We start from the raw sequence: 23740 nt of genomic DNA on the forward strand, positions 1-23740 counted from the left end.
TATAGTTTAGCTGGAGGATCAAAAGGATTGAGTGTCAAAAGGAGGAGTTACATGACGCTCAGGTGGTAATCAGAGGTATCAAATTGTTTTTCCTCAGGTCCTTTTTTCTCCCTTCAATCTGTTTCAAAACATCCAACAAGTTTAAGATGTTATTTATTTATAATTTATCAAATGTTTTACTAGGAAGTAATACATTGAGTTACCTCTCTTTTTCACGTATGTCCTGGGCGTAGAGATTATGGGTTATACAGATGTACAGTAGCAAGTTTAATTTTACCTACTGATAACGCAGAATATCGTATTATACTCAGAACAGCACAAAGTTCCCATAGGATTCAATGACCGTGATACAGTAACTAAGAATATCACAGAGTTTCCATAGGATTCAATAGCAGTGAAAATGCAGAATGTCACAGAATATCTTAACATAATTCTTGCTAGCGGGACCAATAAACCCTGCTACATCTGCAACGGTGTAGTTTCTAGAGAGAGAAATTTGGTAGAGGGCCCATTTACTTATATACCTGCAAATAGAGCCCGTTATACTCCATGCGGTGCAATACCTGTGAACACACCCCATATACTATGGAAGTTAGCATATTTGTATACGTAAATTAGCTTATGGTCCAGGTGTGGTGCATACCGTAGGCATCTCACCCCTTAGAGTATAGCTGGCTGTATTGAAACTACTGTGCACAAGTCATGAGTCAATGGGTCCTCTACAAAATGAATCTCTCATTTTGGAAAAGCAGTCACATTTTCTCATTTCACCTGGTTCTTGAACTATGGCAAAAATTGTGCATCTCTCTAAATCCCTCCCATATGTTACTTATTCTTTTGTTACTGTACAAGATTTTTTTCACAAACTCGAGTGAACAAGCTTGTTTTTATTTAATTAATTAGAATTGAAATGTAACCCTCTTCATATCTAACACAAAGTCATTAGTGCTAGTGGATTACGCGTGCATTTTGCCACTATGCGGTTTTCTTAAAATCACCTAAGAATGATACATACAAGTCAATTACTTCAGGAAGAACGAGGTTTTGGACATTAGGCAGGTACTGTACGTATTCTTCCCAAACACTATTTTTTTTTAAACATACACCCGCTAATAAAAGAAATAAGATCTCCGTAATATTGGGAGGGTTATATCGGATGATTGTTACCTTCTCAAGCTCCACGAGGAAGCTGTCCAGCGACTCGTCTGATAATTTGCCAACCTCAAACATGGTAACCGCATGGCTCTTGAGATTCTACGTCAAACAGACAAAAAGTGAGGTGAGAGGACCAACATGTGTAGAAGAGACCAACCACAGAACATCTATCAACATTGTCAGGCGTACTTGTAAAAAGTTATTATATTACAATTTACTTGCAGATATTGGAGAACTTACAGTGGATCTTTGCTGACATTATATTAATCAAATGCAAGCCATATGGGAAATAACCAGTTGTAGGTTGCCGACTACGTACCACAGCAACCTTTCTTCTTTATCATTGCAACACGGGCTATAATTTAAACTATAATTATACGCTATATACAAGGACAGCTTTCCAACAATTATATCCTGCACATCCTAGTGCAGTGGTTTCCAATTTTGTTGTTGTTAAGGAATCCTATAATTATATTTTCAAATTCTGCTGCACTCCAACCCTCTCTAATAGCGCGTCTGAGATCAGATGCATTGTAAGGAACCCCAGCCCTCTCTAATAGCGCGTCTGAGATCAGATGCATTGTAAGGAACCCCAGCCCTCTCTAATAGCACGGCTGAGATCAGATGCATTGTAAGGAACCCCAGCCCTCTCTAATAGCACGGCTGAGATCAGATGCATTGTAAGGATCCCCAACCCTCTCTAATAGCGCGGCTGAGATTAGATGCATTGTAAGGATCCCCAACCCTCTCTAATAGCGCGTCTGAGATCAGATGTATTGTAAGGAACCCCAACCCTCTAATAGCACGTCTGAGATCAGATGCATTGTAAGGAACCCCAACCCCCTCTAACAGCGCGTCTGAGATCAGATGCATTGTAAGGAACCTCAACCCCCTCTAATAGCGCATCTGAGATCAGATGCATTGTAAATTCTTCTGTATTTGGTACAATTTTTAAATGACCTAAAAATTGCAGGGAACCCTTTAGGGATGCATTGGGAACCCCGGTTGAAAAACACTGTCCTAGTGGATGGAAACAGAGAAAATGATTGGAAATGTTACCAAAGCAATTCTGCGACTTTGAACCAGAACACGGACATGCTGTTATTTCTTGTGATTAATGCACTTATGCTTTATTTCCACTTGGGCTATTCTGCACTTGCATAAAATGTTGGCCAAAGAGAATGTGAATTTGTGTGAGGCACTGGGGGCCAATACATTTTTAGAATACAATTCTCTAGGTCCTTTGTGGTGTTACCAAGAACAAACAGGCACGAGCAATGTTCCCATGAACCCCAAAACTAGCATACATAACTTTGTGCAGAAGGGATGTGCAGATATCGAATTTCAGCGTGTATGAATACATTTTCTACATGACCAAAATGTGTTTTGCCCGGGAGTCATGGTTTTGTTGTGTGTAACGCAGCCAACCAGCCAAATGTATTTATTTCGTTGAAATACACCAGTAAAAATACAATGAAGCAGCATTGTATATTTCTGGTATTGGCTTTTTACATTCATTATTTTTCACGCTGTTAGAACAGAGGGGTCCCCCGGAGTTCACCCGCAATTTATTCAGCAATGGGGATGCCCCAGTTGAAGAGAAATTACACTTTAAATCCCCAGAACAATTAAACTTGTCGATATGACCAACAGAAACTTGCAAAAATAAAAACAGTGTCATTGAGTGTCAACTGGGCCTTCCAGCAGCTGAAAGGTGATCTAACAAGGTGGAAACGGTGACATATACACTGATGGTTTGCTGATGTAAAGCAGCAAAACATGTGAAATCCTATATATAGATTTATTTTTTAAATAAATCAGTTCTGTAATATTAGTGACTTTTTTTATTCCACTCTTAAATCAGCAACACTACATAACGCTTTTTTTCCTTATTATTTTGATATGTAAAGTATGTGACAATGTATGTACATTCTTACCTAAGCTGGCAATTGTTTGGTGCTCCCGTTATAAATCCTGATTGTGTGCCCAACAAAATGGCTACCTTTCACTTTCAATTAGTCCTTCAGTCAGTGTTACTCAGCAGCTACAATGTATCCTTATATCACTAAAGGTAACATTATCTATGGTTATAGTTTACAGCTCAAACTGCTGGGAACAATGGCAACAAATTATGCCAAACAGGAAAGTGTTGCACAGATCTTGCACTGCTTGGGAGGTGGGCTAAACCTGCTATAGAAATCAATGGTGCTTTAAAAATCATAAAAACATGGCATTAAGAGTTGAATAACATTTTAGTTTTTTAAAACATAAGATTTCAGACGTTCTGCGGCTTTAATGCAATTTTAATGAGTTTTAAAACATCCTTTGATTTCTGTAGCAGGTTTTAGCCCACCTCCCCAGCAGTGCAAGATCTTTGGAACACTTTCCTGTTTGTGATAATTTGTTGCCAATGTTCCCAGCAGTTTGAGCTGTAAACTGTAATAGATAATGATACCTTAGTCTACACTTATAGTGCCGGCGACGGCAGGCTAAGGTCGCTGGAAAAATCAAATTGAGATGACTTCCCGCGATCAAGCCGTCGCTCTGCGCTTACTTTAAGCGCACGCGACTGCGGCAATGCATTTGTTTTGATGGAACGTCGCGTCGCCGTCACTATAAGCGCAGCCTTAGTAATATATGGATATATTGTAGCTGCTGAGTTACTCTGACTGAAGGATTGATTGAAACTGAAAGGCGGCCATTATGTTAGACACACAATCAGGATTTTTATAGATTTATAACAGGGGCGGCAAACGATTGCCAGTTTAGGCAAGAATGTAGAATTATACATTGTCACATGCTTTACATATACAAATAAGAAAAAACATTTAGAATGTAGTATTGCTGCTTTAAGATACACATCAAGTATTGTCAACATCATGGATATTAAATTAGATGTGCAAAAAGCATTGTAAGCAATGCCTTAACAGCATGCCTGTTGGAGGAAAATCTAAAAGATGATAAATCAGAAACATGACTTGTATATATCCCGTTTCCCAGAGTGCAAGCTAAAGCCGAGGGACCAAGAGAATATGTGCAGTACAGAACAAGAAAGTGACATACTGGTGAAAGGTTTCCCATCATCAGAAAGGCGGTGAGCGTTGAATCAAACAGGAAGGCAATCCGTTTTGTGTGTCCACTTGTTAGATTTAGGCTGCTAACACTGCATGTATCCGCTATTAAAAGAAAGTGCAAACATCTCCAGTTTACATTTGCTTTGCATCAGTGTGCAGTAAAGTATGTCTGTGAATGTTTATTATGTTAACTAAAAATACAGTTAAAAGGGCATTATCCCATAGCAGGTAAACAAGTAAATGCAACTGGCTTCATTAGAACGATTCAATGCCCACATAGTAACATTTTCAGATTTGCCTTTGTAAACAGTACATTTCGTTGGTTTAACCATAATGTTATTTACTTAGTATTGTTAATCCCCAGAGTCTCTTCTAAACTAATAATGTGGCCGTAATTAGCCAAACAAAGCCGCAAAGGGGGAAAAATCTGGTTTAACAATTTACCTGCATACTGTATGACATTATTTGCAAGTGGTCTTATCAGAAAATAGTCTATTACCATGGATGCATTCAATATATATTTTTAAATATTTAAAAATACTTCAGCGTTGTACGAATTCCGTAAAAATGGTGTCAATCACTAACATTTAAACTATCGAACATGTCACTGATGTTGGTTTCTCTTTCGTCCTAGAGGGAACAGCACCATTAAAAAGTAAGATTATTTTTTGTTGTTGCAGAATACGTCAAAATAAATATTTTTTTAAAATAACAGGTCTAAAACATGAAAACAGCTATTCAGCTTTAAGTTGTCTTAATTTCAACATTTGGATGAAAATCCTAAATAAGAGAGAGTGGTTCCTGCACTAGCAGATTCATAGACTTTTCCAATGCAAACTCAATGATGAATACGTGGTTTTATGGGTACAAGTCCCAAAAATCAGTGCTCAGATGAAGCAGAGTAGGTATATAATACTTTCACTCTTTGACAAAGGGATCCGTCCCGAAACGCGTCAGAGTGTTTTCTGACCCCCCCCACGTTCACTTAATAAAAGCTTTTTAACGTTTTTGCTGATGCTAGACCCCGTTTTTCACTGCTGCTGTGCTCCGCTCCTGTACTTCACTGACTGCATCAATGATGAATACCGCCACACTACTGTCCAACTACAGTAATAATACAAAGCGGCTGTGGTTGACTGTGACTGTTCTGCAGCATGTTTATTCTAACCCAAGCATTGCAATAGATTTGCTCGCACTTTTGGGAGAGTTTAAATTCTAACTACAGTTTCCAGTCATGGAAAAATGGGTAATGAGATGCTTCGTGATAAAATGGATTTTTTTTTTTTACAAAGTACTGAAAATATAAATAATTTTCTTTACTGTGTTACGATTAAAGCAGAAAACCCGTCTAATAAATAACCTGAGCAATGCCAGGAGACAAATGCAGCCACAAAGTAGATTAAACACACACTGGCTGCCTGAGTGGCATCATCTTGTTAATACCTTGGTCTTCTTGGCTGTTTGTGTCAGTGTCTGTTGCTGAAGACGCAACACCTTGAACGGGGCTTTTGTTTTCTGTACTCTCCCATGAAATGAGCATCTTCTGTGGATCCATCGTACTTCTGTGAGCCACAAAAATCAGGTTACAGTACTTACAGTGCTACAGAGCAACATTCAGAGTGGAATGGGAAGGTGTTTACTATTTATGTTATGTCTGCTTGACATGCTCCAAAATAAAATGCATATCTCTCTGTGTCTTCTTAATTGAAAATGGCACATAAATAAGTGTGTACAGCTCAGAAACTTGCAGAGGAACAGAGTTATTCTCATGGACCCGCAGAGTCATTTGGTTACTTTCTGCATCTTTGCCAACATCTGCACATGATGCCGATTGGCCTTTCAGTCAAGGCTTGCAAAGGAAAAGCGACCACTCATCAGATACTTTATTTAACAGGAATATGAGACTATCAGGTTTTAATTAAATATAATGCATCAAAATGTAGCTCAGTTCACTGGGATAAGAAGATACTATAACTTCATATTATCACTATTAGGGTAATTAGGTGTTTTATACATTTTCTGTATGTGCAGGGACACCTAGCCAAGATTATTTATATCTAATCTACAATAATTCAGTGTTTAATAAAGAAATGTGACAGAAAATGCATGTATCCACTGCCCGTTAGTATTTCAGACCCATTCATAATATTTTCATTGTCACTATATGAAGTTGTTTCTTGTTGATCCCCAGGGGCGACCCCTCCTGCCCCCCCCCCCCCAAAAAAAGTTTAGGGAAACCATTTCCACTGAATTGCCCCCCTACCATAACCATATAATGTATCATAATAGATATTTACTTTAATCTATTTACAGATGGGACATTCTTCCATGATGGGTGAAGTTGCTCTGGATTGATCACTTGGCCCTTTTTGAGGGCAAAACCTAAACGGCAGTACATGGAAACCGCATTCTGGAAAAAGAAAACCAATACAGGTATTAAACACTGAACCCCAGTGCTGACTAATACAGCGAAGACCAATTCATAGTCATCTCCCCCTCCACACAATGATTTATGGAAACCACTACTTCGGACATGCTTTGCTAAATTCATGATCTGCTTCTGATATCTTGAAATGAATGAAGAATGATAACTGAGTTTGAATTCTCACTCAATGTCTTTAGTCCATGCCACGTTACCTCTATACCATGGGCGGCCAACCGCTGTCCTCAATAACTACAAACAGGTCAGGTGTTCAGGATATCCCTACTTCATCACAGATAGCTCAATCAGTCCCTGTTTCAGCACAGGTGGCTCAATCAGAGGCTCAGTCTCTGAGCCTCTGACTGAGCCACCTGTGCTGAAGCAGGGATATCCTGAAACATGACCTGTTGGTGGCGCTTGAGGACGGGAGTTGGCCACCCCTGCTCAATACGAACCAATGTCATCTAAAGGCTTCAGCAAACTCTGTAAGGGAAAATGTTGCGGGTATCGGCAAAATAACATAACATAACTGTTTTTCCACCATTACAGTTTAATTATTCTTCCCATCTAAATCACCATAAAAAACAAACAAAGCGCAAATCAGTGAATATTGAACAGTCAGAATAAACTGAACATGAAATTGTGTTAACCATCATCTTGTCCTTGTCCTGAGAGGTCTTAGTGTGTCTACATACACTTACTGCTGGGCAAGACTGAGAATATGTGAGTTTGACATCAATGTTTTTTCCCAGATTTTAAAACGTTATTATGCTATGTTTCTTCTTTTTTCCTTTTCCACTTTGAGGATTTCTCTTGGTTGAATAACCTCCCTAGGACACCCCTAGTGAGTTGATTACTTCCATTGTTACACTTCATGGTAACACATTTTGTTTAACACAATTTCAAGTTCAGTTTATTCTAACTGTTCAATATTCACCGATTTGCGTGTTTGTTTTTTCACTGTATTTGCACGGTTCTAGAGACCGTTTCACAACAGCAGCACTGGGGAGAATTCACGTATTATTGTTTTAATCTGCGCTTCCTTATTTGTGTTTTGAAATCACCATAAGAGACTGGTCTTGTTTATTTTACAAGCAATGGACAATCTACATGCAATGGATATCAATTGACAATTTATAAACGACATACCTTTACTAATGACAAATCTATCTCCAGAACATTGGCAAGCTGCAAGAAACAAAGAATACAATAAAAGGAGCCACCCATGTAATACAGTATATACAAACTCTACAAAATGCACAGTGACTACCCCATGTTTTATCTACTTCCTTAGCTCTATTTCCTCTAACATCTGTATAGGAAAGCAGAGGTGAATAGAGTAAATACAAGGAGACGGAGGTTGAATGTTAAAACCTCTTTCATTAACCCCCTCTTGTCCAATTCTTGCTCATCCTTTATTGCACATTCCTGTAGGTGTCATGCAGGACTCTCCTCTCCGAGTGTGTAAGACGCCGTGTTTGACACAGATGTTTCCCCAAAGTAGAACATGTTAATTACAAGCACAAAGGTAATAGTCTGCTTAGCTCCTTGTGTGCACAGAAAAAGCAAATCCTACACGGGGTGCTCTTCCCAGGTCTAGAGCAAGAATCACACACACAGTGCAATATTGCTGCACTACTATAAGACTTTATTATAAGAGCAACCATTGTATACCAAATGGATTGTTGACGCAGAGAGATTGTGTTATACTTGCTGTGTAGGGATTTAATATAGAGACTTGCTTACCTACTTCATCTTGAAGAAACAACCGTCCCTAACTCCCCAGAAGCCGGTAAGAGTTTAATTTACATACATAATGTTCGTATGCTGCCACTTGGGCATGTCCGGATTTCATTCATTATTTTTTTACTGTAACAAATTATGATTTTCTTCCACTCGAGCTTCCATAACCTTTAGACTGCACTTGGCTCTGGGAAGAGCTCCATTTTAACCTCCCTGACACTTAATATTTGAAACGTGTACTGTATACCTCCTGAACATATCATTTGAAAAATAAAAGCAGTGCAAAATAACAGAAACAGCTCTTGCAAGCAAATTCACAAAAGTTATTTCCGTTTATTGGCCAACTCTCATGAACGCAATTATATGACAGCAGTGCTGCCTCATAAAATATATGCTTCATATAACTTACCTCTGCCACATTTGTATGTTCATCAATGGAGACAAAGATCTTGTAGAGAAGTGTTTCAAAGTAATCACCTTGTAATCTGTTCATCACAAAACCTTCAAGGGGAGGCACTAAAAAATGGAAACCCGTGTGAAGATAAACTGAATGTGTACTCCCTCCCATCTCATCTTTTCTGTTTTCATTTCCTTTTGCAAATTATGTTCCCCAGAAGTATTCATTGCTCTATTCCATGATGACATCACTTACGTATGTGAATGCACAGAAAAAGCACATGGTATTTAACCCCGTATGTGCGATTACTGGAGCACTACACACAAGGCGGAAATGTAGGTTCACCAACAAAAATGAAATTATTTATCAAGGCACCATTGGAAAGTGGGAGATGGATGCACAGAAAAATCTGCTGTTTGAACATAAAATACAAAAGGAGCAGTTTTAGGCAATAAACATTAATATCAGCAATAGTAGTCACGATGTTAATACTAATTACAATTTTGTATTATTTCATTACATTTCTGACCATCATTGTGTTAAATTAGTCTCTGTATGGAATGTACAATTGATTGCATACAATATTAAAAGTTATAATGGAGTTGCTAAATCCCAAACTTCATTTCCCGAGGCCGATTCTACATGTGATGCAAAGCCATATAAACGGACAGGCGACATACCGGTATAACCTGATAGAACTGGAGACCATTTCATTTCTACATTTAACTATCTTTTATTTGCATGTTTGAAAACACATTCCTGTCTCTTCCTCTTTCTTGTTTCTAAACATGTTTATTGCATTTCTCTGTCTCTTTATGAACTATTTAATAATGTGGGAAACCAATAAAACTTCCCCCTGACCTTTGCTTAATAAGAGTGACCTGCAGATTGCAATTGATAAGTAATAATAACAATCCTCTCTCACTAATCTCTCCCTACCTAACAGTTTTGTCTTTTCAAAACACACTTGCACCATCGCGCTCAGTCATGCGCACACTAGGGGCGGCCTAATAGGGATTTTGCAATTTGTTCTTGTTGCTCGTGCGCCATTCAACATATAATCTCAGCCTTACAGTCACCTCCAGGCTATAATTACATTATAACCCTTTCCGCTGCCATTTTTATGTCCTGCGTTGCAGGCCTCTCTGCCCTGCGTTGCAGGACTCTCTGCCCTGCGTTGCAGGCCTATCTGCCCTGCGTTGCAGGCCTCTCCGTCAGCAAAAAGTTTAAGAAGATGTCATGTCTTACAAAAAAGGGCACATGCGAAACATCTGCAGCTGGACACGAGCAGCATTCCTCACTCAGAGGTCAGAGGGTGCAGAACGTATGCGAAAAAATACATGGAGACAAAACAACCATGAACGTGGAATAAAACCAGATAAGTAAGGTATAATATGAGATTTCAGTGGGGAAAATGAGCACATTCTGTGAATTCAGACTAATCAGTAACACAACACATTATCGGAACCGCAGAACGTCACTATAGAGGGTAAACATACGAATAAAAAATGTTTTTAAAAGCAATACAATTTTGAAACTTTTACTCTTGACTAAAAATGTGTGTTTAGCTGTAATGATAAAGGGACATAAAGACACTTACCTGATATGCAACTGTCATCGGAGATTGGTACATCAAGATAAATAAATCCTTTGTTATAAAGGCCTAAAAGAGAGGGGAAAAAAACACAATAGTTATCCTCTCTCATCTGAAAGTTAAATGTGACAGGAAGGTGGGTCAGAAAAGATCATTATTTTCTATGAGAACAGTAGAGAAAATAACATGGTGATACGGGTTGTTAGGGGATCAAAGCAGACAAATGCATAGGAAAGGCTGAGAGAGCCACATGGTACCATGCAGTTCAACTGAGAGCTGATGATGTAAGGAAACATGTGTAGCTTACTGCCCAAACTACACTGGCGACACACTTTATTCGAGCTCGGCTAGTCCCACGAATTCGGGTATACCCGGGTGTATTGAGGTTTGTGACTGTTTTCTGCCCGAGTGCATTGAGGTATTTTCCAGGCAGGGATTGAAGCATTTTATTCCCGCTGGCTGCAATACTGCACAGTATATATATATATACTGCATTACAATTCATGAATTTATGCCATCTGGTAGACACGCGAAGCATTGCAGCCTATTAAATCCTAATCATTATCATTTAACAGATCAGCCGCCCGTCAGCCAGGCATGAACCCAGGCTGGGAAGGCAAACGCAACGGGGCTTGTCAGAGGTGAGGAGCGGCGCATTCCAGGTATCTGCCAGGTACATACTGGGTATTTGCTCGAATAAAGTGTGTCGGTGCAGTAGATGAACTAAGGGCATGGTGCTTCCTGTATAATCCAAAAGCCATAGTTCTTACTGAACATTGGCTAAGTCCTAAAACTCTTGATACATCTATTTCTATTCAAGGTTACCCAATCTTTAGGAATGATCAGTCAAAGAGAGGAGGATGTGTACTGTTATATATTGAAATTTCCTCTCTTTTAACCAATTTATATTGTGTTACTAAATAACCCCTCTAGCCCACACTAATATGAAAATTTAGGTGGCAAGATTTACCTCCTTTTTCCAAAGCCTATTATTAGTGTTGCCATCTATCGCCCTCCAAAGGCCCCGCTACAATCTCTTTGTGACATGTCTAATTTTCTTGCCAATATTTCTTCTCTGAATAGAAAAATAGGGGTGACTTCAACCACAATTGGGGCTGGAACATAAAAACAACACAATCTATGCACAATTCAAATCACTCAATTTAACCCTACTTGACAAATTTAAAATCCTGCACCACTCACTGATTGGATCTTATCCGCTCGCAAACCTGTGGCAAGCTATACTGTCTGACATTTTCAGTGATCATGCAATAGTGTATTGTGTATGTAAAATCAAACTATTAAACTTTAGCCCAAAGTTCTGTTCAGTTGAACATTTACAAATTTTAACCTTTAACTATTTCTTGTTGACCTTACCAACTGCGCTTGGTTCAAAACCACTTTAATACCAGTTCCTGATTCTTCACTCGACTATTTCCAGTCAGAGTTCTTAACAATCTGTGATATCCAGGCTCCACTGCGCACGAGTCAGAGTTCATGGGTCCCATCTTTTCTGGGTTACAACCAATCTTATTGAGATTTTTCCGCTAAGTGGGATGCTTTGTTGAATAGATAAAAATTGACTGGTTCTACGTAAGTTCTTGCAAATTATAGTGCCCTGCGGAATACATGCACAAGGCAAACTCGACTTGTAAAATCAGCGTACTACTCTGACAATTTTGATGAAAACATAAAATCCAGCAAAATTTTGAAAGGACATCAATATTTTTGAGCCTTGTAGCTCCCAATAACCTTCAAGCATCACACATTATGTCATTTTTTTCTGACCATTCAGCCATTGCCAACACATTCAATGAATACTTTGTGGGCTGTGCTTACTTCTTTATTATCAAGATACAAACATGATGTTAATCTCGAAGCCCAGACTGAGCGCACACCTATCGCAGTACCCCCTCCTCACTGTACTCATGAAATTCCAATTTAGCCCCGTGTCCAAAGAGGAGAGTGTACAGGAGCTACTAAAGCTAATAAATGTGGGCCTGACCAATTGCAGTCTAAGTTCGCATGTCTTGGTGCCCCCGCCATTGCTAAAATCAATTGCCTCCATAATCAACTCAATTCTGTCTTCCGTCCATATGCCCATGGCCTGGACAACCGTTATAGTTATCCCTGTCTTCAAAAGGGGTGACAAAGACATTATCTCAAACTACAGACCTGTCTCTATTCTACCTCTATTATCCAGTCATAGAAAAAGTAGAGAAAAGTAGAAAAATGCATTAATTCCAAATTAAGCAACTTTTATAAAAACTAACATTTTCTTAGTCAATTCCAAACTGGTTTCCGACCAAATCACTTGAAAGTAATGACCCTCTTAAAAATGTGCCATATGATCCAATGTGGTATTGTTGACTGGTGCAATATTCTTAGATTTTACAAAGGTTTTTTATACTATTGACCACTCAATTATGTAAAACATGTCCCAGTACTCTGGTATTGGACCGCATGCTTTAAACTGGTTGAACTCTTATTTATCAGGAAGATACCAAGATGTGTATTTCAGACTCCAACGCTATCAACTTGGATATTACCTGTGGGGTCCCCCACAGGCTCTGTTCTGGGGCCCTTACTTCTATCTTTTTAAATGACCTACTTACAGTTTGTAAGACATCTTCTCTGCAAATGTATGCTGATACTATCTTACGCCTCATTTATAGTGGATGCGCGGCGCGCGCGGCCACATGACGTCACAGGCAGGCAGGAGGCATGGCGGAGGCGTGACGTCACAGGAACGGTTCGCCCTCATTGGCTGAACAGCTCACTAAATTTTCTTGAGAAACGCTGGCGTGGTCGCTGTTAGGTTCGTACTAATTATAATGGGCCGGGGACCACCTCGGTCAGCCTGCCATGGTGACTGGAAACAGTGTTGCTCTACCCGGGGAGACTTAACCACGCCGCAGGTGAACTATGTGCAGCTGCATTAAATTACATTCATTTGTTCCAGCGTCGCGAGTATAATCATGGCCTTATATGCATGCGGTCCCAGCCTCTCTGACCTTGAAAATGTATGGCAATCGGGATTTTTCAAAGGTGAAAACTGGATTAAAACACTTACAAAAGAGTAACTATGGTGTTTGGGACTAAGGCTACATTTTGTAAGCGTCCCATGACCATTCATTATAACCATATCCAACATTAAACTTGCCTCAGTTACTAGTTTCAAACATTTGGGCACATTGACTGCCTTCTAACATTTGGTTTGCATATTGACAAACTGATATCCAAAATATATCCCAACCTGGGTGTACTTTATGGAAATAAATCCTGCCTAAGACCATTGGTCAGAAAGTACATTGACCAGCAAGATGCCAGTGACAATTATTGGGAAAAACAACCAAGTTTCCAGTATAAATTGAGGGTTGGCATTTCTGATTTAAGACTGTGGCACACCGACTATGATAATGTCAAGTAATACCCTAATTATTTAACTTTCTGTCTATGAAGTGTTGTCAAATAAAAGACTTTACCGTAAAGAGGGGTTTTAAATGTCTTACATCTGTTCCCCAAGTCTTTTCCAGTATTGACATATACAGTATTTAAACTGCAACGCATTGCTATATACATTCTCGGCACATACATGGTAATGAGCAAAGTGACTTTCAAACAGAAGCAGAGTCCAGTAGAGCAGAGAAAGAAGACCTGATCTTTTGATAATGTAAATAAATGTAGTGTGTATTTTAGTGATTAGTATTTATTTGAAAACACTTTGGAGCACTACTGGATGAGCCAGTGGCCAGAGACTCAGGAGACGTGGCAGAGAGCACCTCACACTTACTGCTTTTTGATCTCTCCCGTTTTAGCTTCCAACTAATGAAAAGAACAGATTTACACAGGCTTGAGGAACACGTACAGTATAAGACATGCAGTTGCACTCAAGGGTTTTCTGTGCTTACTGCACGCTGTACGGTGAAAGGGCTTTTTTATCCACCAAAACTTTCTGTTGGTCTAATCTGTTCTGCTTGATTCGCTTTTAACACTTCCAGATAAAGGAGTTGTCTAGAAAAAGAAAAAAAAACCTGGCCACTGGGAACACTCTCGCTCCGGTGGTCAACAATAAAGCTGCAAATGTCATGTGACCTTCCGGGTCATGTGATCGCTAGTATTGGGATCCAATGACCCCGATTCACCCCCTGGTGTCACTAACGGAAGAGCAGCACGATCTGTAGCAGAGGTTGCTGATGTTTTCTATCACTTTGGGGCAACTTCAAAAGGCCATCAGGGCTAATGTTAATGTGACGGAGCTCTAATGTCATAGGGTATTCACAGGGTTAAAAGGATCATTTCCCAGCGCTCGGAGTATGATGGTACAGCTTTGCTGCACCTCCCGAGTAATGTGTTTCCAGGGGGCTTGCTGCCCTAATACAACCTCTTTTTTTTTTGCATTTCCCTTTGAAAAACACATTTCAAGCATCATCGTCGTCTCATGAATGAGGCCGTAGTCCAGCCTTTTCTATAGCTGCCCTTTCCGTTATTGGTTTTCTGTAAATAACTTACTGTTAACAACGTTGTATTCCAGAGAACCAGCAAGCTGAGGACCTGAGTCAATTATTTTGTCAATGGCTTTTTTCTCTGTTGTGCTACAGATCTAAAAGGGAAAAAAGTGGGATAACAGTATGGTGAAATAGAAAGTGTCATCTGGTTTGCCAGAATCGCACCAGCATCAGTAAATATGATCGTATGTTGATTAACGTAAAATTCTATGCACGTAAACCTATTCTAATTGTGTGTGTGTCTCATTTATACTACAAAAAATATTAATATAACAGATATTTTGTGAGACACCGGTTAAGCTGAATCATCCACAATGGTTCATCCTTTGAAGAGGTGCCTGTTCTCCCCAGCTAATTGTGTTCTCTTGCTAATTTGTTGCCATTTTGGACATTACTTTTTTGCACTACTGGGACTCTTTGCAACTATTCGCTTATATCAGTTACACATTTTGTTGCTTATCCTCCAGATTTTCATTTTATGCACATGCACATTTATATATATTCCTTAATAGATATAGATCTCTATCTTGAGTGTGTGCGTGTGTATTATTTAATTTTTAGTTTGAATAAAAGTCCTTAAAAAAAAGCCAGTAAATTTAAATAAATGTAAAAGGCTGAATGCCATGCTGTGTGCTCCATGTCAGCACAGGTGCCAAATTGGATCAATGGAGAACTGCACAAACCTATAAATGTTTGTAAATTTTCGAAGGAAATGCCTAATACATGGGATCTAATAATTTCACAGGTTGTGCGATCTTATTATTGGCCTCTAATAATTTATTTTTTAAAAAGCAGAATGATGTGTATCCTGTGATCTGTCTGTTGCATCCTCCCCCCCCCCCCCATCATCTTATTCACTTTCACCTAATGTTACAAGTAGTGGAAAATTCTAATTTTAATTATCACAATTGTACACCGAAGCTGAAAGTTATTGTACCTTAATGTCGTCTTCTGTGATGTAACCAGCCTGTACCACCCACCAGGCCTCCACAGCTATATCCACTGGTTTCACTGGGAGAAGATCACGGGCAGTTTTCCTTCTGAAGAATTTCTGCAGCAGAATATATATGTTAGACCTACAGTATTCCGTTTCCCAACAACATTTATCATCTTATCTACAACAGAGAACCCAGTGCTACTGAATAATACAGGCGCCGGGACAAATTACTTTTGTGTCGGAGACACTGAGATAACGGGATTTGCCCAATGGCACCACAAGCTGACAAGGGGTTTGTCTTACCACACAAGTGACCCCCTACTTCTAATCCAATGCCTAAGAATCATATTAGGAAGCGTGTTTTGTGGTTTGCCAGAGTAAATATGCAAACCTATCAGTTGCCGGCCAAAGCAATGCCAATGAGACAGCATTAAAAAGGCTCAATAGTGTAGTACTGTAACCATATTTGATACTACATCAACGTATCTCTTTCCTTGAAAAGGACAGGGAGATGTTGAACCTGGTCTGGCCATCCCTGGTTTTAAAGTGCAAGTATAAAAACACTGTATGCAGACAATTATATGTTCCTGGAATCCCCATGGATGCAAATGTTTGGACACTTATTTACATCGGAAGATATGGAGATGGTTTCTATATGTGAAGTTTGCATTGATTTTCTTGATGTGGTGACGATGCATATTTCTTTAAATATGTACCCTCCAGAAACAGGTGCCGTGCAGTCCTGTTTTGTGGCAAGCAATAAAGACTATATTTGCTGTCTAACAAAATAACAAAAACAGGACTTTTCCTACATCAACTAATTGTGGAAGAAAAATATTTGGCATCATACCTTTGATGATCTGCACTGGTTCATTAAGTCGATATACTGGTTCCTTCCTATGCCAAGGAGTCTAAGGCCTTCATAAAAATAAAAAAGAACAAAAATATGTTTTTTTATAATTATTTTTTTTCTTTTAGCGCTCCGATGGGCAAAAAATTACAATGTAAAAAAGGATATTTTATCTTTTGTTGGGATAGTAACTTTTCATATTTATTTTTTCTTTAATACACATTGTATTTACATGGACCGAAGACTCAAAAAGCCTCTATTTTAAAATGATCACAATAGTTTCTCGCACCTCATACCTCACTTCAGAGTTCATTTGTATTTTAAACTTCCTTTAAGTGGTTAAACACATTTTAGTGCTTCTAACTACATTTGCCTCACACATGATGAGCTTCTAGCTGAAAAACTTGACGGTACAATGTTTTGCACATAAAACAAAATAAACCTGGTGCCAGATATTGTCCAATTAGATGAGTCCTGTGATCCTCTAGAATCCGCACAAGTGCTTGCAGGTCATGAAATGAGAAACAGAAAACAGATCATAGCATATAACTGCTGGGTTATGTCAGCCTATGCTAAAAACACTACATAAACTAAAAGTAACAGACTAAAATAATTTATTAAAACATAATGAACTACTGTATGTCATTAACAAAAGACTGCAGTACAGTGAGAGATGACTGATGATCCAGAGTGGGTAAAATCAAAACCCTACTTACAAGAAGCAGGGTGACAACAAGCGGTAAACAACTGAGGTCGGTGTCCAAAGGGGTCCCTGTGATGGTCCGGCAGAGCTCCCACTCTGTGACGCTGAAACCGTCGCCAAAGTCTCCCTGCAATTGCTCACGGGGAACTTCCTCAGGGGCTAAGTAGATTGGAACGACGAAACGTGTAGGGCGGGTGCTAGTTGTCACCCTTTGGACTGTTCCAGTACCTAGAGGGACTATCTGTTATATCAGTGCCCGAGCGGAGAGGTTTGTGCGCCCTTAATCCTGTGGGTGTACGCGCGTTGGATGCTGGGTAGAGAGGAGGAGCAGTGTGAGAGGAGACCTGGCCACATGTGGTGTTGGCGTGAGCGTCCCAGCGTACCTGTTTTCCCTCCCCCCCGGCGTTCCCCGTGAGCGATTGCAGGGAGACTTTGGCGACGGTTTCAGCGTCACAGAGTGGGAGCTCTGCCGGACCATCACAGGGACCCCTTTGGACACCGACCTCAGTTGTTTACCGCTTGTTGTCACCCTGCTTCTTGTAAGTAGGGTTTTGATTTTACCCACTCCGGATCATCAGTCATCTCTCACTGTACTGCAGTCTTTTGTTACTGACATAGTTCATTATGTTTTAAAAAATTATTTTAGTCTGTTACTTTTAGTTTATGTAGTGTTTTTAGCATAGGCTGACATAACCCAGCAGTTATATGCTATGATTTGTTTTCCGTTTCTCATTGCATGGCCTGCAAGCACTTGTGCGGATTCTAGAGGATCACAGGACTCATCTAATTGGACAATATCTGGCGCCAGGTTTATTTTGTTTCATGTGTTTTTCTGTCTGTACTGGACAGTAGTTACTAGGCAGCCTATCTTTATTTAAAGACTGTATTACTGAGTGCATCACTAGTTAGTTATTTAGGCGCTTTATTCACAGTATATTTTTCTGTCTGTTGGTACAATGTTTTGCGCATTAAAAAAATAAATTGTAACATGAGGTTGAAGTAGGGGGTCTCTGGAGCTGAACCCCATCCATTTCAGCTCTGGGAACCCCCTGCTTGGTGCTAGTACCTCAGCAAAGTTTAAAGCTCCCGCGTCCCGTGGGCCAATAGAAAGCCGCACCTGATGACGTAACAGATTTCTATTGGCTCGCAGGGTACAGGAGCTTTGAAACTCGCCATTACTAGACCCTGCTGACGAGCGTAGCAGCTAACAGCACCTACCACGGAGGTAAGTGTCATGATGACACCAACTTTATCAACACATTTATATTTCTGGGTACTTGATTGAACAGAACAAGTTGCAAAATAAATTGTGATTTATTTCCTTAATAGACAAACACACGACATCTGCAGAATACACTTAAAACAACACTCACTGGGATAAGGGAACAAAAGAAATTGTCCTTGGAACGAAAGAAATTGTCCTTTGCTTGCAAGCACCAGAAATGCAACCTTGGTTTAAAAGTCCTGTGGTTATGTTGTTATTAACCCCTTCACTCCTGGACTGGTTGCTGCTGTGCTGGAACAAAGTCTTGCATCTTTACATCATGGATCAAAATTCAGGAATCACACTGGGGATACCTGGGGAGCCACAGTTATAGACTGGCCAAAGCTATCTTTAACATGTGGATCCAATCCCCCTAGTGGGAACAAAACAACCCACAAATAGCCAAGTTACCCACAGTTCATAAGACCGGTCAAAAGGGCTGTCCGGTGGGCAGGGCGCATGGGTCAGGTTGACGCCCATGCCACTTAGCATACCTGGCTACACCCATTTCTTGGCACCACTAAAAGTCTGATTTTTGACCCGGAGGGTTCACTAGCCTGACATCTGCTGTGCATCAGTATGTCAGTTTTGTATACATTATGGGTCTGCTGGGTCTTTTCATAACTAACACTCTTTTAGACAGGAAGATGCTAATCAGCTTGATCTCTTTGAGGCTCCATCATAAAAATACCGACGCTCATTCACCCATCTCACAGCTGTATGTCCACGGAATGCCTGCTTGGACTTACAAAAAATAGCTCCTGCCTTACATTTAAGATCTGGAGTTTTACCCACTTTATTAAACAACATGTTACGTTTGCGTTATAACTGAACCACTACATGCACATAAATATCATTTTTACACTGTATTTGCACCTCAAAAATCAGGTTTCTGGGTGCTTTCGTTCTAGAATTAGTATTTCTCATTGAAATGCAGGCTTATAGACTGCCATCATGTGTCGGTTAGAGGGTATGGCAAGCAATGCATTTTTTCCTTTTAACCTGGCAGGCAGGGAATGGCCTGCAAATAGGGAATAAAAATGGCTGGGACAGGGCAAACACAGTAATGCATAGCAAATAAGTTTAACCCCTTCCTTCCCCGTCACAGTAAGTATCTCCAGAAGCCTGGGGTCCCTGGAGCTGAAATGAATGGGGTTCAGCTCCAGAGACCATCAGCTTCAATCCTAGGTTTAAAAAAAACAAAAAAAACAAATTGCCTCTTTAACTGATGCTATGCTAGAAAAATAGGCAACTTATACCTCAGTATAGGATGATCTGCATCTACAAAAACGGGTAAAGAAAAGCACATGTGATTCTGAACCATAGCGCAGGGGGCTTGTGTCTCACACCGCTTTTATTCCACATCATTTGTAATAAAGACACTGGCTTCTATCAACTTTAGGATAGTTGTAAGTGAAGGTTGAGTTCACACATCAAAAAACAAAACAAGGGGCTTATGTTTGAAGACAGTGCATTCTCTTTTGGCAGAGATTATATGCACAAACAGATATGTTAGCCTCATATATTTGACTAATTAGTGGCAAACAACTGTAGTAAGAGAAATCTTAAACAAGGAAAGTAATTTCCGGTCTAACAATGGAACGTTGTACTCACAATCAGCAGCGGTAAAATTCGGCAGGGAATCGTAGCTTTTTTCACTGTTCATAATATCCTAGAAAAGAAGATATGTCACAAAGGGGAATACTGTTTTATTTCCAATTTCAAGGCATTCCATTTTTTTTGTAGTATGGAAAGTAAAGTGGTATATATATATATATATATATATATATATATATATATATATATATATATATATATATATATATATATATATATATATATATATATATATATATATATATATATACACAAACACACACACATACATATACACCATATACAGTATATATGTACCATATACACACACACACACACACACACAGTTTTTAATGTATGTCTTCTGTACATAGAATGGGTTTGGTCTTTTGGAAATTAAAGCAACAATATGCATTGAATTTTTTTTAAATTTTTGAACTCCTGCCAGCCAAAAGCCATCGACATTTCTGTCTGTAATTGGCTCACACGGTCAGCGGCCATTTTTACTTCCCCTGCGGGCCAGGTGATTGGGAGTCCCCCTCTAGTAGAACTAGCACAGCGCCTGCTCTGAGGGATTCCTGGCTCAGGTCAGTTTGGTAAAAAGAACCAACTAAATAGAGCATGTTATGTATGTTACGTACCTCCATTATTCCTATGTAGTAGGAGAAGGGTGTTATCCTTAGTCCCTTAACCATGATGTCAGACAGATGGTACGGGTAAAGCATGAGATGATCCTTGCTGTATTTCAGCAGCTCCTCATAGTACTTCCGCTCATCTTTCTTCACGTGCTTCACTGCAATCAACAGATTTCACATATGACATGTCAGTGCGGCCTAATAAAACTGACTAGGCATTATTATGTTTATTAGCTTGTATCTGTACGGCACCAACATATTTGGCGGCGCAGTACAACGTGGGTGGGAAGGCAATTACATTGTGTAACAAAAAGTGTACATATAAGTGAAGACAAACCGAGAATAGAAAGGAGGTCCTGTTCCGAGGAGCTTACATTCGAAAAAGCATATTAGCTTAGTCAATTTAATTCTAAGAAGCAATACTGCAGGATCATATTGTTTCATATTTTGCTGTATGGTTTATTAAAAAAAAAAAAACACAGATGCCACAACTTGTCACACAATTATACTGCTGCATAGTAATCAAAGCTGAACCACTAAAATGTTAATTCATTCAGTGAAATGTTTTGTTGAATGCTGCACAGTATATACTGTAGGATATTTATAGACTAGGAAAAGTAACAGCAGCAAAGGAGACAATCCTAAATCCATTAAAGTAGAACAATACTCTGCTTATGTTTCTCCCTGTCTGACATGCCCATGTATAAGTTATTCTGTTAAGTATATCCATCCGTCCAGTTATTCTGGTACCGCAAGATATTTTATGGCCGATTCACTTGATTACTTAGATTGTAAGCTCTCCGGGGCAGGGAGTCGTTTCCTATTGTCTGATTTAGTCTGTTGCACTTATTGTATTAGATTTCCCTGCACTATATACTGTAGTCTCTTTTGTAAAGCGCCAAGTACACTGTGGACTCTATATAAAAGATATACATTATGCCACAGCATGACTTATCAGGAGAGGCTAGATAAATTAGATTTGTTTACATTAGAAAAGAGGCATATAAGAGGGGCATGTACAAATATAGTCGGGGACAGTACAAAGAGCTTCCAAAAGAACTATTCATCCCAAGGGCAGTACAAACGACATGGGGTCATCCGTTAAAGCTGCAGTCCAAGCTCCCGTTTCCCCCCTCCCCCTTTAATATGTGCAGCAAAACAATCCTCACAATGATACACTAAGTAATTAGCTAACTTGCCAATCGATCTGTTATCCTGTGATCGATCAGCAAAGATTCGGCTCGGGTGTTCACTAAATGTCTGTCAGTACAGCAGAAGAGGACCAATGATGCAACGTTCTGTGGGGAAGATCATGTGACCAGGCAGTAATTAGATTCAATTGGTGCACTGCTAGACAGAGGGCATGGCTCAAAAAGGGGTTGCCAGAGCCTGTTTCAGAAGAGAAACACATGTAGGATATTGCTAGGTCTGCAGCTTTAAGGTTGGAGGAAAACCATGGGGACAGTGATGGCAGATACAATAGATATCTTCAAAAAAAAAAGGTTGGACATCTCTTTAGAAAGAAAAGGTATACAGGGATATATCAAATAAGTAAACATGGGAAGGATGTTGATCCAGGGAGTAATCTGATTAACAATTCTTGGAGGCAGGAAAGAATTTATTTTTCCCCTTTTAATTGGGTTTTTTTTGTTGTTTGCCTTCCTCTGGATCAATATACTGTAAGTACGGATATAGGATAAAGTGTCTGTCGTCCAAATGTAGTATAGTTTGAACTTGAAGGACGTATGTCTTTTTTCAATCCCATCTACTATGTAACTATGTAACTATATTTGTCATTAGAGTGACGAAATGCAGTAAATTCCATTATTTCCTCTTATCTCAATAGGTGATAAATTTCTTAATGGAAATGGAACAGATATATATTTTGTAATTAAATTACAAACAATATATATCTCATGCTCGTGCACTGTATAATAGTCTGTTTTTCTACATGAATAGTCAATGCTCTGTAAACATAACCCGAGATCATCGCTTGTCCTCTTTTACTTTACGAAATGACATGACCATTTTTGTACCGGATCAAGTTAATGTCCGGCACAAACCGGGATGTATGATTTCATTACAATATACTGTAAGTACGGATATAGGATAAAGTGTCTGTCGTCCAAATGTAGTATAGTTTGAACTAGAAGGACGTATGTCTTTTTTCAATCCCATCTACTATGTAACTATGTAACTATATTTGTCATTAGAGTGACGAAATGCAGTAAATTCCATTATTTCCTCTTATCTCAATAGGTGATAAATTTCTTAATGGAAATGGAACAGATATATATTTTGTAATTAAATTACAAACAATATATATCTCATGCTCGTGCACTGTATAATAGTCTGTTTTTCTACATGAATAGTCAATGCTCTGTAAACATAACCCGAGATCATCGCTTGTCCTCTTTTACTTTACGAAATGACATGACCATTTTTGTACCGGATCAAGTTAATGTCCGGCACAAACCGGGATGTATGATTTCATTATACACCTGACTGAGGTCCTACAAACAGATAATGTTTTTTTAAATATATAATTATGGTTTCCATCAAATGTGACAAAAAATGAAAGTGCAGAGTAATTTATAGACACTATTTCGTCCACAATACATGTATGATTTTATTGAATATGTACATTGTATTCTTTGTTTTATGTTACACAGAATGTTAATTCCATGTCTCCATAGACATTTTTATCCCAACTACTACCAAAAGCACCTGTTCCTATAAAAACGGTGTTACTACAGGAGGGATATTCAGCATGTTACTTCTGGTGTAACATCATAGAGGTGATGGCTGGAATGTAACTACAGTTGAGTCTGGCATGTAAAAATTTGTCATGTCTCCCCCAAC

General features: G+C 39.2%; 1 protein-coding gene across 1 annotated transcript in view; it reads right to left on the reverse strand.

Annotated features, from left to right (window-relative positions):
* Window positions 1-23740, reverse strand: part of FAM91A1 (family with sequence similarity 91 member A1) — a 50825-nt gene that overhangs the window by 11266 nt on the left and 15819 nt on the right. Inside the window, exons 3-14 of the mRNA XM_075582233.1 lie at window positions 20885-21036; window positions 20262-20319; window positions 16681-16748; window positions 15831-15944; window positions 14898-14988; window positions 10392-10454; window positions 8804-8910; window positions 7801-7839; window positions 6527-6639; window positions 5673-5791; window positions 4219-4331; window positions 1168-1254 (exon numbers count right to left, since the gene is read on the reverse strand). Of these exons, the coding sequence (XP_075438348.1) occupies window positions 1168-1254; window positions 4219-4331; window positions 5673-5791; window positions 6527-6639; window positions 7801-7839; window positions 8804-8910; window positions 10392-10454; window positions 14898-14988; window positions 15831-15944; window positions 16681-16748; window positions 20262-20319; window positions 20885-21036 (1124 nt within the window). The remainder of the gene's footprint in view (window positions 1-1167; window positions 1255-4218; window positions 4332-5672; window positions 5792-6526; window positions 6640-7800; window positions 7840-8803; window positions 8911-10391; window positions 10455-14897; window positions 14989-15830; window positions 15945-16680; window positions 16749-20261; window positions 20320-20884; window positions 21037-23740) is intronic.

The sequence above is a fragment of the Ascaphus truei genome, chromosome 2 (assembly GCF_040206685.1).
Source record: "Ascaphus truei isolate aAscTru1 chromosome 2, aAscTru1.hap1, whole genome shotgun sequence".
Lineage (NCBI taxonomy): Eukaryota > Metazoa > Chordata > Amphibia > Anura > Ascaphidae > Ascaphus > Ascaphus truei.